Raw genomic sequence first — 14550 nt, forward strand, 5'->3', positions numbered from 1 at the left:
CAAAGAGAGTCGAATCCGAGTCCAGACCGAGACCAAAGAGAGTCGAATCCGAGTCCAGACCGAGACCAAAGAGAGTCGAATCCGAGTCCAGACCGAGACCAAAGAGAGTCGAATCCAAGTCCAGACCGAGACCAAAGAGAGTCGAATCCGAGTCCAGACCGAGACCAAAGAGAGTCGAATCCGAGTCCAGACCGAGACCAAAGAGAGTCGAGTCCGAGTCCAGACCGAGACCAAAGAGAGTCGAATCCGAGTCCAGACCGAGACCAAAGAGAGTCGAGTCCGAGTCGAGACCGAGACCAAAGAGAGTCGAGTCAGAGTTGAGACCGAGACCAAAGAGAGCTGAGTCCGAGTCGAGACCAAAGAGAGTCGAGTCAGAGTCGAGACCGAGACCAAAAAGAGTCGAGTCAGAGTCGAGTCCGAGACCAGAGACAGTCGAGTCCGAGTCCAGACCGAGACCAAAGAGAGTCGAGTCAGAGTCCAGACCGAGACCAGAGAGAGTCGAGTCCGAGTCCAGACCGAGACCAGAGAGAGTCGAGTCCGAGTCCAGACCGAGACCAAAGAGAGTCAAATCCGAGTCCAGACCGAGACCAGAGAGAGTCGAGTCCGAGTCCAGACCGAGACCAAAGAGAGTCGAATCCGAGTCCAGACCGAGACCAAAGAGAGTCGAGTCCGAGTCCAGACCGAGACCAAAGAGAGTCGAATCCGAGTCCAGACCGAGACCAAAGAGAGTCGAGTCCGAGTCCAGACCGAGACCAAAGAGAGTCGAATCCGAGTCCAGACCGAGACCAAAGAGAGTCGAGTCCAAGTCGAGACCGAGACCAGAGAGGTTGGATAACCTAAGGTTGGGTCTCAAACCAGACTTAAAGATATCTTCAAGAATATGTAAAATATTTGGTGGCAACAATAAAATTGGCACCATACTCAAACAGTAAACCAAATATACCATGGAATCATGTACACTGTAATGGTAAAAAGGCCACATAGTGGTGTAGGGAATTTTATTATGATTATTACTTACATTTTTTTGAATCAGAAAGTGCTCTTTCACAGAACATTACTGCACACGAATTCTATGTGGCTCTAATATGTAAACTGAATTATGGATGATAAGGCAGACATTTTAGATACATATTTGAGCTAGAGGATCACATCTGACCTGGGTCTTGCTGCATTTGTGTGCCGCGAACGTTATAGTCTCAAGTCATGCGCAGTTGCGCACAAGAAAGTCAGCAATCAATGGACGTTTGAATCAAACAACAATTTAAAGAAATATTAACATACAGTAATAATCATGACATATTTTGAATGGGACTCGAGTGGACTCGGGAATAAGTCCGAGTCCCGACTCCCAATATGTTCGAGTACGAGTCAATTCCGAGTCAAAATGCACACGAGTCCATGACAAGACTGAGTCCATTAAAATATGGACTCAAGACTGAGTCCGAGTCTCGAGTGCACAACACTGGCAGTTTCATTTTTATTTATTTCCAGTAATTTATTATGTAGGGTAAAAAGAACTGTAGCAACCTTTTGTTTCCTTTGCACATGTAAGGGTCACTTATTATAACGTAAAGTGAAGTGCTACCTTTCTAAGGAACTTTTCACAGGAGGAGTAGACAAATGAAAGTACCAAATAGTTTACTCAGAACATATAGCCGGCATTTATTGAACATCAAACATCAACCAGTATGACCTTGTTTATCTTTTCTCTGTAATGTCCTTTTAGTTATGAAAATCAGTGTTTCTCTTGGTTCTCAACTTTTTGTTTGTCTATTACACAAGTTGAGAAGAAATAAAAAAACCTCAGAGCTCTGAATAACCTCAAAAAGAAAAGAAAATAAAGTCCATCTACCCGGGTAGTGTGTTTTTTGTTTTTTTAGTGGAGTGAATCTCTTATCTGCACGATGCAATGCGGAAAAGATGAGTAGAAGCAGTTCGTGATGCAGGCAAGATGATCCTTCGCGCCCTCTGCTCTTCTACGTCGCGTGTCCGATGGTGAATCCGTCCAATGGAACTCCCTCTCAAAGCATGCATCCTAAAAAAAAAAAAAACAACATTCAATTATTCTCTCAATAATTTGTAAATTAACTTGTTCTGGAAATAGAACTCATATTCATGAAATCTAGTAGTTTAAATCCTTATTTTCAATTTATACATTCACTACATTCATGAAACTCAAGCACTAGCATATCACGTGGTAACATGGCTTCAACATAGCCCTGTGACAATCATAGATATCCATAATAAAGGCTAGATGTCTTACGGCGGGTCTCTATCGTCATCACTGGCGGCCATCTTGTCACAGGCAAGCGGAAATCTTGACAGATTTACAAACGGTTTGGTTTGTTACAAACGTTATTAACGTAGCTATAATTCTGTATGATTATTTATTCATACACTTATTATTCATAAGTATGCAGTGTCATAACTACACAGCATGAAATAACTCATGTTCAACTCCGATTGGTTTTTGTTTAGCTTATAGAGTACATATCTCATCAATACATTTTCACACAATGCATTAAACAACCGAGTTACAGCAAACTAGAAAAAATAAAGACAACTTTTACATGCTTAACTCATTAATTGTATCTATCACGCCATGTCTGCTAGTAACACAAATGACGAGCATGTATAAAACACTCACCGGAGAAAAATCACAAAAGTAGGTAAACTTGTTGTAATTTCGACCCTTTGCTCTGTTATTTCCGCCTTAGAAGTAGGTTTGGTGGGAAAAACACTTTTAACTGTTATATTCTTTTCTTTTAACTATTATTCCAAAATGGAAAGAGGGCTTCAGCTCTATCGTCCTGCTGTTCGCGGTTTCTGTCTTCTTCTCCGAGAGTCGGTGTATCAGCTTTCCTCTCTATGCAGTGCCACCACTGCCACCTACTGGACGAATACGGTGTGCAGGGAAAACACAACTAAAGCGATCAAGAAATCAGATACTAAACTAAAAATGTAATGAACTGCTAGTAAGCTATTTTTGAGTGGGTTACACACAGAAGTGACTATTGTGCTCTTGAACAGATGGGATGGAAACTCAGTCAAACAGCCGGAAACACATGTTGACAGAGTGGTGTGTGTGTGTTTGGAATGGGCGCTGTAGTCTGGAGTAGATGGTCAGGTGTATTAGCTCTCCATACATTATTGAGAGTCCTGAGATAAACTGCTGATGTCTCAGGTGTGTATGATGCAAGGGCACATATTGTCCAAAGGTTGGTTTTTAGTTTTTTATACGAGCAGGCCTTGGACCGTGCGATGGCAGAAAATGTTTCCCATCCAGACTCAACCCTGCTGAGCTTCAGTGCAAACCCGCCAAGAGCTGTTCATTCTCTTCCATTACTAGCTCAACAAATAGATTAAACGCCAGTTGTGTCATTGATGGTGAAGTGTTGTGTAAAAGCAGCCAATAAAGTATCCATATTCAGCTGGAAATGTTATTGTCAAACTTGTGACTCAGGATGATTTTGATAGGGTGATGGTGGCACACGAGTAGCAGTGATGGCCGTCCATCAATGATTCGTTTGCATCATCAATGAGTTGTTTGCAGTCTATTAAGCTACGCACTTGATTATACCTCCTCTACACAAGTTGTGTTGTGTGTAATTTTACCCAGATTCAGCAGGGATAGATCGAATCATTTGACTTGATTTGATGACTTTGATAAATAACTTGTCTGGCATGCATAATATAGCGATTTTATTAATTTCTGCGGATTCGTGTGAACGGGAATCATTTTGATAACGTTTTCATCCATACAGAAGAAAAAAATGTTTGTCGTGAAAAAAAAGAAGGACACTTTTGTCGTGCCGATGAGGCCTTCACAGGGGACGGTGGTTCACACACTCTCTGCTGAAGTATGCCAGGTTAAAGACAGGGCTCTCAAGTTTTGAAGATTGGCAAGAGTGACTGAGAGCCAATGCAGGGTTGACAGAACTGGGTTAATATGGTTGTCACGAAGCAGAAAATCCAATCGCAGTCAAATGTGAAAGACACCGTGAGAACGAGGACCTCTAGTGACAACCCAAACACAACCAGTCATAGATATCCATAATAAAGGCTAGATGTCTTACGGCGGAGTCTCTATCGTCATCACTGGCGGCCATCTTGTCACAGGCAAGCTGAAATCTTGACAGATTTACAAACGTTATTAACGTAGCTATAATTCTGGATGATTATTTATTCATACACTTATTATTCATAAGTATGCAGTGTCATAACTACACCTCTGATGTTTATAACAAACCAAACCCAGATAGCAAACTGACATTGAATCAACGTGGAAATATGACATCGAAACAACGTTGATCTGACATTGTTTTGCTCATCGAATTAACGTTGAACCAACGTCAGATGCGTCATTCTTTCAAAACTAACGGAAAATCAACTTGAAATCAACGCGTTGTTTCAACGTTATGAAAGCAAACCAATTTTCGATTATCATTTAGCTTTGAAGAATGCCGCGTCTGACGTTGGTTCAACGTTAATTCGATGAGCAAATCAATGTCATGAGAGACGTCGTTTCCACGTTGATTCAATGTCAGTTTGCTGTCTGGGAACCGTTTGAAAATGAGTAGAAAATTGAGCAAGCTATGGTTATTTAAAAAGTACATGCACCATTGAAACACAGTGTTACGAGTGAGTGAGCTGACTGTGGCAAGATGGCCGCCAGGTGCAGACGTCGACCTCCATTGGCCAGCAGCACGGACGAGACATCTAGCCTTTATTATGGATATCTATGGTGACAATGGTCATACTTCCTGGTTCTGGTAAGAACTGGAGCGGCTGCGTTTTGGACTAGCTGAAGTTTGTTTATTAAGCGTGCAGGGCGACCACCCAGTAGAGCATTACAGTCATCTAGCCTTGATGTCATGAACGCATGAACTAATTGTTTCACATTCGTCAATGAGAGCATATGGCATATATATATATATATATATATATATATATATATATATATATTATATCCCCGATGTCTGTCTGTGCGCTGCAGATTTTATGGAGAACAGCTTCCAGAAACTAAGAGTGCAATGCAGCTACGCACAAAATCTTCTCCTGAAACGGATCATTTTCCATTTTGTCGAGATAATCTGGTGTTTGTGAATTTGAAAGTATGTTTAATTATTTCTAGTTTCTGTTTCTGCACAGTTTCTGTTTTTTATTAAGAGTTTCAACTATAGGTTTTCCAGGTATGATCATGGTGTATAACTTTTTAAAGGTAGAGAAAATGACCAAAGCCACACCACTCTGAAACGTCCTGTGAAATGGTTCCCGGCTTGAAATTCGTTTTGCACGATCTTTAATATTTTCACCTGAGCCGATGAAACTCGCTGTTATGGAGCGAGATTACACGGTTAAGTGTCTTTGATGAAAGTTTCTCTGGGATTGGACCAGCAGCTTTAGGACACAGTAGAGCTCAAGCGTGAGACCGTTGTCCATCTACAAGAGCTCTTATATAAGCTGCTGGTGACCAGTGGAAGTGTTGAGTGTTCGGTCAGAGAGGACATGTGATATTCTCATGAATGATTCAGTGTCATCTCTCCGACAGGATGAACCTAATCAAACCAGTCTTCCTTATGTAAATCCTGAGGAAAAGCCCAAAAGCTGAAAACACTGGCATCAAGTCCAGTATGACAGCAGAAGAGATCTCTGAGATAAGCTTGTGTCTGTCACTTCTTATAGACCTGCTGCGCTGCACTGATTAAAAGTGGTGGGAAAAACTTTATAAAACATGTTTTGATCATGCAAAATCATAATAATTCAATGACCACAATATTTGTTTTCATAATCATAATTCTACTCATTCAGTTTTCATATCCCTCAACCTCACCACATAAAGGAATTAATAACTGTAACCTACTATAAGTGTATCTAGCCTTACGTGTATACACACAGAAGAGCGGTGCAGTGTATAAGGGTTTGGGGACTGGGAAACGACTGGGATTGGGACTCAACCCTGCGGATCGCGACTCCTGCGCCGGAGGTCATGTCAAGTGCTAAAAGTTCAAACGTTTGGGGTCTTTAAGATTTTTATGTATTTACTTTTTTTTTGGTAACACTTTACAATGAGGTTCATTAGTTAACTACTTTAGTTAACATGAACTAAGTATGATAATACTTCTATAGCATTTATTAATCTTAGTTTGTTAATTTCAACATTTACTAATATATTATTATTAAAATCAAGTGTTGTGTTTGTTAACATTAATTCATGCACAGTGAACTAACATGAACTAACAATGAACACTTAATTAAACTCATTATAAAGTGTTTCCAGACAAAAGAAAAAATTTTGTGATTACTACACTGTAAAAAATATTGTTGGTTTAACTTAAAAAAGTAAGCCTTAAAATTTGAAGTTGATTGAACTGGAAAAAGTGAGTTAATACAATGAAGTAGATTAATTTAACCATCAGAAACTCAAAATAATAAGTTATCTCAACTAAATAAATTATTATAAAGTTGGTTTGACAAAAGAAAATATGTTGTGATTACAAATCTTGAAAATATTTTTTACAGTGCAGAAATGTCAAAGAACTAATCTTATTCAGGAAAATAAGTTTAAAGTGTTCCCAAACTTGCGAACGACTTCTCTTTCTCGCTGGCTCCATCACAACAACACTAAAATAAACTCAATCCACTCTCAATAACAACGCCAATCCAAACTTCGACTACTAACCCACGGTGTTGCCATGGTTTGGCTTCACTTCTATAAGAAATACTGCCACCAGTTATCAAACCTGTGATCTGTGAGGAGTGATTCAGTGTGTTCGCTTCAGACGTCATTTTCACGTGTCGAGTGGCGTAATGATACAAGCTCCGAAGCAGTGCTTCATTACAAGGACCGCTCGAGTTTGAATCAAGCTTCGGAGCGTCGGTGTCAGACGTCGTAACATCACTAATTATATGTGCTTTACTGGCTGACATTTGTGAAACCAGTGTTTTCATATTTACAGAGTGTCACGAAACACGCACATGAGACAGAAAGTCCAAGAGCAGTAGTTTTAATAAAAGGGCAATCCAAAAGCAGGGGTCCAAATCCAAATAATCAATCCAAACACAAGAACAAGAACCGGGCAGAACAGACATCAGAAGTGTGGTGACACAAACCAGACACTGTGACATAAACCCCCCTCTACGGAGCGGCTACCGGACACTCCGAGACCCACAAAAAACAAACTAAACAAGAGTCCTGGGGCCTGTACCATGATGGTAGTTGAACAAACTCAAGAGTTGCAGGATTAGTTTCGAGTTGACAAAACCAAACCAATCCAACCAGGCTTTGTTGGTACCATAATGCTGATCATCAACTTTCTCTGTCAACTCAGGCTTTGATCCTGAGTTAAGGAGTTTAGACTTGCGTGGCACGATCCACAGTTCTGCCACAGGTTGAACCACCGTAGTCACACGGACCATTTTAACTATGATTTCCTACCTTTCTGGGCCTTCAGAAAGCTCTCGGATTTCATCAAAAATATTATCTTATGGGTTTGGAACGACATGAGGGTGAATAATTAATAACCAGATTTTTGGTGAACTAACCATTAAGATGGTTGTTGTAAATAAATATAGCCTACATTTTCTCAACTTTATCCCACATGCACACATAACAGGTCATTAGAATCAGAAAAATGGACCGATTTTGGTTTCCGCTTTTTCAGGGGTGCTGTTGCTTTTTCTCGAATCACATTTTCTGGTCATTTCTTGTTACATCATAACTCTTTGAGATGACTCCAGACTGGATAATGAGAAGCGGTCGTGGAGGGCCAGCTGAAGGCTTGAGCTTTGAGCTGAAGCAGATGTTTTATGGAGTTCCCGGATCTGACATCAACCTGTCGGACAGACTTCTTCTGTGAATAACTCCCACAAACCTCCAGTGTGCAACTCATGGTCATGAAGCGGACACAACAAGATCACTGAAGCTGGGATTGGGAAGTTTGCTGCGAGAGACGACACTTGCAGAACTTGACTGACGTCCGGAGGAGGGACGGTGAAACGAGACACATCAGTTGTCAGTGTCATTCTGTCTTTGTTTCTGTTGACTAATGGATGTTTGTGACGCTTCACATGTCTTCTCTGAACTGGTCATGTGTTCCCTTCTTGTTTGAAGTTTAAGATGCAGCAAAGCAAAGGAAGCAGTCATCTTCTCCACAGGGAGGGAACGGTCCGGCTTGTAAAGAGAGGACGCGGTCACCTTCATCCAGCAGTGCAGGCGCAGGGATTGCTGTCCTTGTACAGGAAACAGTTGGCCATCTGGAAGCTGTTTTCTCTTTGTCCTGTCACCTCAGATGGCATTATTCAGATCGGCCAGTCCTCCTCTGCAGTTTCATAAGCCGCGTTTCCATTACCCTTCAATTTGCGCAAATTGAAATTGCGAAACACGTCAATTTCGCAAAAAGTCCCGTTTATCGCAAAAAAGTTCTTACGCTCGCATGAGGAGGTTTTTCAGGCAATTCGAAAAAGGATTTTTCCGCAAAACTGCAATGGAAACGGATTTTGCGCATTTACAGTCACCTGACTTAGAAGACGGAGTCTGTTTTAGGTCCGTGTCCGCAAATAATAATAATAATAATTATCATCATTAGCCTATTATAACATTTATTAGGCTACATATGTAGCTTAGAAGACGCTTTTCCATTAATAATAATAATAATGTCTCGTGCGATGCATGGCTGTGAAATAAGTTATAAACCTACCAAAGTCCGTTGATTTTTGGAATGACGTATCGCGAGATTAAAAAAAAGGCGTTTTAGTCGCATAATATCGGTTAATGGAAACACCGTCATTTCGCAAAAGTTTTTTATCGAAATTTGGAAAATATCGCAAAAGTTTAGCGCAAATCTGTAATGGAAACGCGCCTATAGAAATATCAAATTCGAAATCACCAATGAAATATGACCACTGCCTCGACAAGCTAATTTTTCAGACTAGATCCACCAACAGTGACTTGACCAATCAGCGAATGTCTGTTTTATTTAGAAGGCGGGGCTTATTCGGCCATGTTGTGTGTGTTCCACGTTCTCCCATTCATAGTAATATGAGTGAACTGTGTTTCAATATCTAAAGTCTTTGGTGATACACTGATCTGTCATCATAAATAACACATGGTTATTGGCCAATCAGCGTCAAGGACATTTAAGTGTTATAAATTCACATATAAAGTCCAAGAGAGGTCACTCAAAGAAAACTCAACCTCTTTTTCTCCCAAAAAAAACATGCCGCTTGCTTTATAATCCTGAGAAAGAGTGTGCATGTGTGTTTCACATGAATCATAAACCCTTGATCGTCAGAGAAGCGCTGGAGTGTTTGAACAGGACAATCTCTCTCTCTCTCTCTCTCTCTGAAAGGCTCTATTAATAGAGGTGCTTCCACATTTTCCCACTTGCATTCCTCTGCCGGCCGTGCAGAAGTCAGTGTTCGCTCCCGCCTTCTCTCTGCTTCTTTCAGAAGGTTTCGACTGGCCTCAGATCTGCTGGAGAGAGAGAGAGCGCAGTCGTGGGTCAGTCTCTGAGCTGCTGTGGTGCCTTCAGATCCAGTGATGGTTGAGTTCGGCTCGTTGTGGACACGCACTCTTCCGCAGTCATGTGGTGTTTGCAGTGCAACTCACAGAAAACACAGTCTCTGCTTGAACTGGAGCTGGACAGCTGGTAAGACTGGACTATAATAGTGTGTGTGTGGGGGAAAGTTGAGTTAAGCAATGCATTATTAGTCTGGATTATTTGTTATGCTGGAGTATTCAGTGATGTGGCCACTGATGCATTCAGAATATGCAGTAATGTGTGTGTTAAACGCTACAGAAGTACACACACGATGTTGACCTGGTTTCATGGGTCTCTCTGGTCTCTGTAGCACTGGTCCACTTGCTGATGATCACATGAATGGAGGTGTTTTTAGCCCATCCAGCGGAGAGATCCAGTGTTACGAACACAAGAGAGGAGACGGAGTGAAACTGAAGACAAATGGGTTATTTATTAGTCGGCGATGTCCTCGGCTGAAGGTAGACGTCTTGCTGGAGAATTTCGTGCAGAGGAGCACTTTAAAAGCTCATGTTATGGTTTATTCATAATGTCCCCTGTAGTTGTGGAAGGTCTGTGCTTCTCGGTTTGGAGTTTGCCTGTGGACATCGGGGCCAGAGCGTTGAGTTGTTGTGTAGGACGGGTCACATGTGCTGAGCTAGATAACAGAGAGATCAGCAGGGACCGGCTGCTTCCTCTGCTGGAGGACACACACACACACACACACACACACACACACACACACCTCATTTCCTCTGCCAGCGGTCAGCAAACCCTTTAACTCGGGACAGTCTCTCTAACTGAGCTTGTTAACTGATTGTTAACAGGAGCTCTTAAATATACGGTAGAGCCTTCAGAGTATTACAACATTTCAGATGCACTTTAAATGTTTTGTTTAATCCTGCTACCTGACCCTGTCTTGACTAGGTCTCAGTTGTAAAAGAGGTTTTAACCTCTATGTGACTTTCCTAGTTAAATAAAGGTTAACAAATGCACAAATGTTATTGCATTACACTCAAAAATATTATATGTTGGCTTTAATTAACTTTTTTTATGTCAACAGGCTGGACATAACTGGGTTACGTTGAAGCAGTGTTAAAGTTAACGAGATAATTAAGTGAATAATTGAGTGATGATTGAGCATTATTGAAGTTAACAAGCAGAATCTCTGAAGGAGAAAAACGTAATTTTAAGTCACCATTATGGTGATCAGTGTTTGCTTTAGACCCTTAATTCATTAACTTTAGACTTTGTTTGGCTGCTGTATGTGAGTTATAACCATAGACATATACACTAGACCTCACCTTGGATACGGCAGTTCATTGGAACGAATGCGTCAATAGAGCCGCCATCTTGAAACAGGGGAGCCCCTCCACTTTAATGCATCAGCATCAATGTAGTAGACACAGGTCTAACGCAAATAAAATCACCATAAATCATCATGAATGCGATTTTTCTTGTTTTTTTGGTTTGTTCCAACGGTCAGACATGTATTTATTATTGATTCCAGAAAGAAAAAATTTTTTTTTTAATTTTTTATTTTTTTAAAAAAACACTCTTCCTAGTTCAGATTTAATCCGTGAACATCATACGCTGCAGAAAAGTCCGCCACCATCAATGAATTCGACGTAAAGGCAGAGATAGCAGCGTTAGGCCTACCTAGCTACTTCCTATGACAAGACCCCTGTTCCAAGATGGCGGCGGTTTTGACGCATGCTTAGAACCCCCAGGTGAGGTCTAGTGTATATGTCTATGAGTTATAACAGCCAGATGAACAAATAGAAAAGGTGATCTGATGGTGATGGTTGTGTTTTAACATAATCATTATTTCACAATCATTTGACCTGAACTGGTATAGAACCCTATTTCTGAGTTAAATTTACCTTATGGATTAAAGCAGCACTGTCATTGTAGAGAATACCATTTTTAACCTTTTCAATCAAATCTTATTTTTTGCGATTTTCCAAAAGTCTATGGGGAAAATGCGTTGCTTTTCCACCGAGGGAACCCATGCGCCGCTAGCTTCCGAGTCGTCCTACAAAGTGACGTCATCACTTCGGCACTCTATTGCTGAAGTAAGAGCATTTCTTCTCCTGTGGTCCGGAAGGACAGTTCTGTGAATGTTGTGTAACTGCGCCCTCTGCTGTACAGGAGTGAATCTGCACCCTCAGCCTGAGGACTATTCAGCTCACTTCTGGTGTGAAAGGGTTTTTACATTTGACAAAATACAACTTTTTTTAAATCAAGCAAACCCAGCCCAGGAGAGAAAAAGTCCTGCAAAAGTAACATAATGCATTACTTTCCAAAGAAAGTACCTAAGCAACGCAGTATTGTAATGTATGACTTTTAAAAGTAACTGGTCACGATTATTTATTTTTTCTTTCTTTAAATAAGAAGCCAATTTGCATTTATTCTAGTTATCTTATTCACTCGAGTTTTAAATGTGTGTTTGTGGCTAAAGTATGTGGATAGTTTTGGCCTGTGTGTGTGTTATATGAGATGTGTGTGACTGGCTCATTCTTATGCCGTCTACAGTAAAACTGCAAACTGGTCTCTGGTCTGCGGCGTGGCACATATGGAGATCCACTTGAGACAACCGGCACACACACACACACACACACACACGAGCGGCTGAAATCTGCTCTGCATTAACGTGATGGACTCCCAAAACTCCCTGATATTTTTCCTGCCCTTTCCTCATCCACCTTTATTCAGCTGGAATGCAGGAATCCTGCTATTCGTCACACAGCCAGCGGGGATGTTTTGACAGACACCACGTCGTCCTACACACACACACACACACACACACACACACATACCAGAAAAAAGACTGGTATTACTGTCCTTGTGTAAACATTAATAATAATTATTTTCTTTACTCCCCATAAAGAAGGGTTTACCAGGTACACACACACACACACACACACACACACACACACATGTTTCACAGTTAGTCTGGATGCTCATGTGAGACTCAAAAATAATTGACTATTGACAAAAACAACAAAAAATGCCAAATACTAAAACATTACTTTGCTGGTATTTTGGATTGGGTACCAGTTGAGTTTAATAATCCTCAGGACAGTGGAGCTGTGTTCTGGGGGCCACTCTGGGCTTTTGTCTGTGTACTCAAAACCTGTAGAGGAAATGATGTCATCACACACTTCTTCATTTTGCCCTCAGTCACACAACAGCTGCTCCTTTTTACTGCGGCCTGTGATGGGGAAATGACTTTACTACAAGAGTCATTCACTCTATAGCACACACACACACACACACACACACACACACACAAACACTTGGGTGTGCCCCTAATAATAATAAAACAGTTTTTTTGGATTACTAAACAACAGTGACACATCTGGATCCACATGTGAAAACTGTAACAGCAGTCACCCGATGCATCACTCCAGCAACACACACTCAACACAGGCTACACACCCCTCACTGAGATAACTCACACTGACACTGAGAGGAAAGACACCAACACAGAAAATACACACTTTTCATCTTTACAGTTTGAAGAGTTTCAGTGACTTCATACAAAGCAATATTTTCTTCAAAGAAAAGAGTAACATTGACATAATTCTTTAAGGTAAATGAAAATTAGTAGTTTGCTTCAAGAGTTTTTATTAATTTCCAGAATTACAGTAATGAGAAAGAAAGGTGGAATCTAAAACACTGTAATTTGAGCGAATAACTGAGGTGTGGATCTCCTCTCTCTCCACATCAGGCACAGGTGTCGGACGCCCGGCTGAAGCGCACTCAGGAGTGTGTGACTGAAATCTGCTCTGTTCTGAGTGTGTGTTCACAGTTTTGACGGCTGTGCGTTCGCATTTGAACTAAGTGTTGTAAATCCACAGTGTTGTGCAGGTAAAGTCATGGGATGAGTGTGTAGAGTTTTGAAAAGTGTGTTCAAGCCCTGAAACACAACTAGAGTTTGATCCTCATGAACGGCTGGAGTTACAGTTTCACATGTGTCACTGTCCTTTAGCAATCCAAAACAAACAACTGTAATAATAATTCATTACATTTATATAGCGTTTTTCTGGACACTCAAAGCGCTTTACACAGAAGGAGGATCTCCTCAACCTCCACACACACATTAGCTGGATTAACATTAGAGCGAGTGGACTTGTAAAGTTGCTGCTACTCAAATGTTTCCAGTGCTAAGCCATGTTTGAGGTCGATAAACAATAGCGAATGTTTGCATTTCCTGCCGTCAACGATCTGTCAGTCACAGCCTGCATGATTTCTCCACTTCCTGTGGAGTATTTTTCCTTAAGGACTAACCAACTAATAAAATCCTAGTCGACCGAGTCTCTAGTCCACTAATGGGGAGTCCACTATTGGGGGTCAGCCCCATTGGCACAAAACGTGTTCTCGTCGCTTCATAACCTTAAAGGGTTAGTTCACCCAAAAATGTAAATTCTGTTAGTATTTACTCCCCGTAAGACCTTCGTTCATCTTCAGAACACGAATTAAAATCTTTTTGGTGAAATCTGAGAGCTGGATCACTCCTCCATACTAGTCCATAGATTCTTGAGGGATTGAAACTTGCCGGCCTCGAAAGGTTATTAATAGGGTTGGGTATCGTTTGAATTTGAATGATTCTGATTCCGATTCCGATTCCTTGTTTCGATTCCGGTTCCTAACGATTCTCGATTCCGATTCTTTTAAGAGGCAGGGTCAAAAAAGTTTAGCTAACCTTGCTAACCAACGGTCTTTCTGAAGGAAATACTCCTTCTGTAAAAATACTCTTTTTGTCACAAATTTTGCATTTTGCCGAGATTTCGTTATTTTTAGAAAAGTGAAGCCACACTTTGGACCACAGACGTAAGCTACTCATGTTCGACTCGCGTGGTTATGCCAACACTTCCGGTAGACGCTTCTTCGTTGGTGTTGTTCAGCGGTTTCTTCTTCCGCTCGGCGGACTGTGAATATCGAAACTAGGAATCGAAATTTTAACTTTTGAACGATTCCGGGAAAAACGAAAAGTTAGTCTCGGTTCCAATAGACCAACGCCACTTTT

General features: G+C 41.1%; 1 protein-coding gene across 3 annotated transcripts in view; it reads left to right on the top strand.

Moving 5' to 3' along the window:
• Window positions 1-14550, top strand: part of iqsec1a (IQ motif and Sec7 domain ArfGEF 1a) — a 45534-nt gene that overhangs the window by 14276 nt on the left and 16708 nt on the right. The window contains exon 1 of one of the 3 annotated variants that reach the window (XM_039671338.2): window positions 9437-9650. The exons of the other annotated variants lie outside the window; for them this stretch is intronic. Within the exon in view, the coding sequence (XP_039527272.2) occupies window positions 9586-9650 (65 nt within the window). The 5' untranslated portion in view covers window positions 9437-9585. Of the gene's footprint in view, window positions 1-9436; window positions 9651-14550 lie in introns of those variants that run through there. 3 annotated transcript variants of the gene reach the window in all.

The sequence above is a fragment of the Pimephales promelas genome, chromosome 20 (assembly GCF_988280905.1).
Source record: "Pimephales promelas chromosome 20, fPimPro1.hap1.1, whole genome shotgun sequence".
Classification (NCBI taxonomy): Eukaryota; Metazoa; Chordata; class Actinopteri; order Cypriniformes; family Leuciscidae; genus Pimephales; species Pimephales promelas.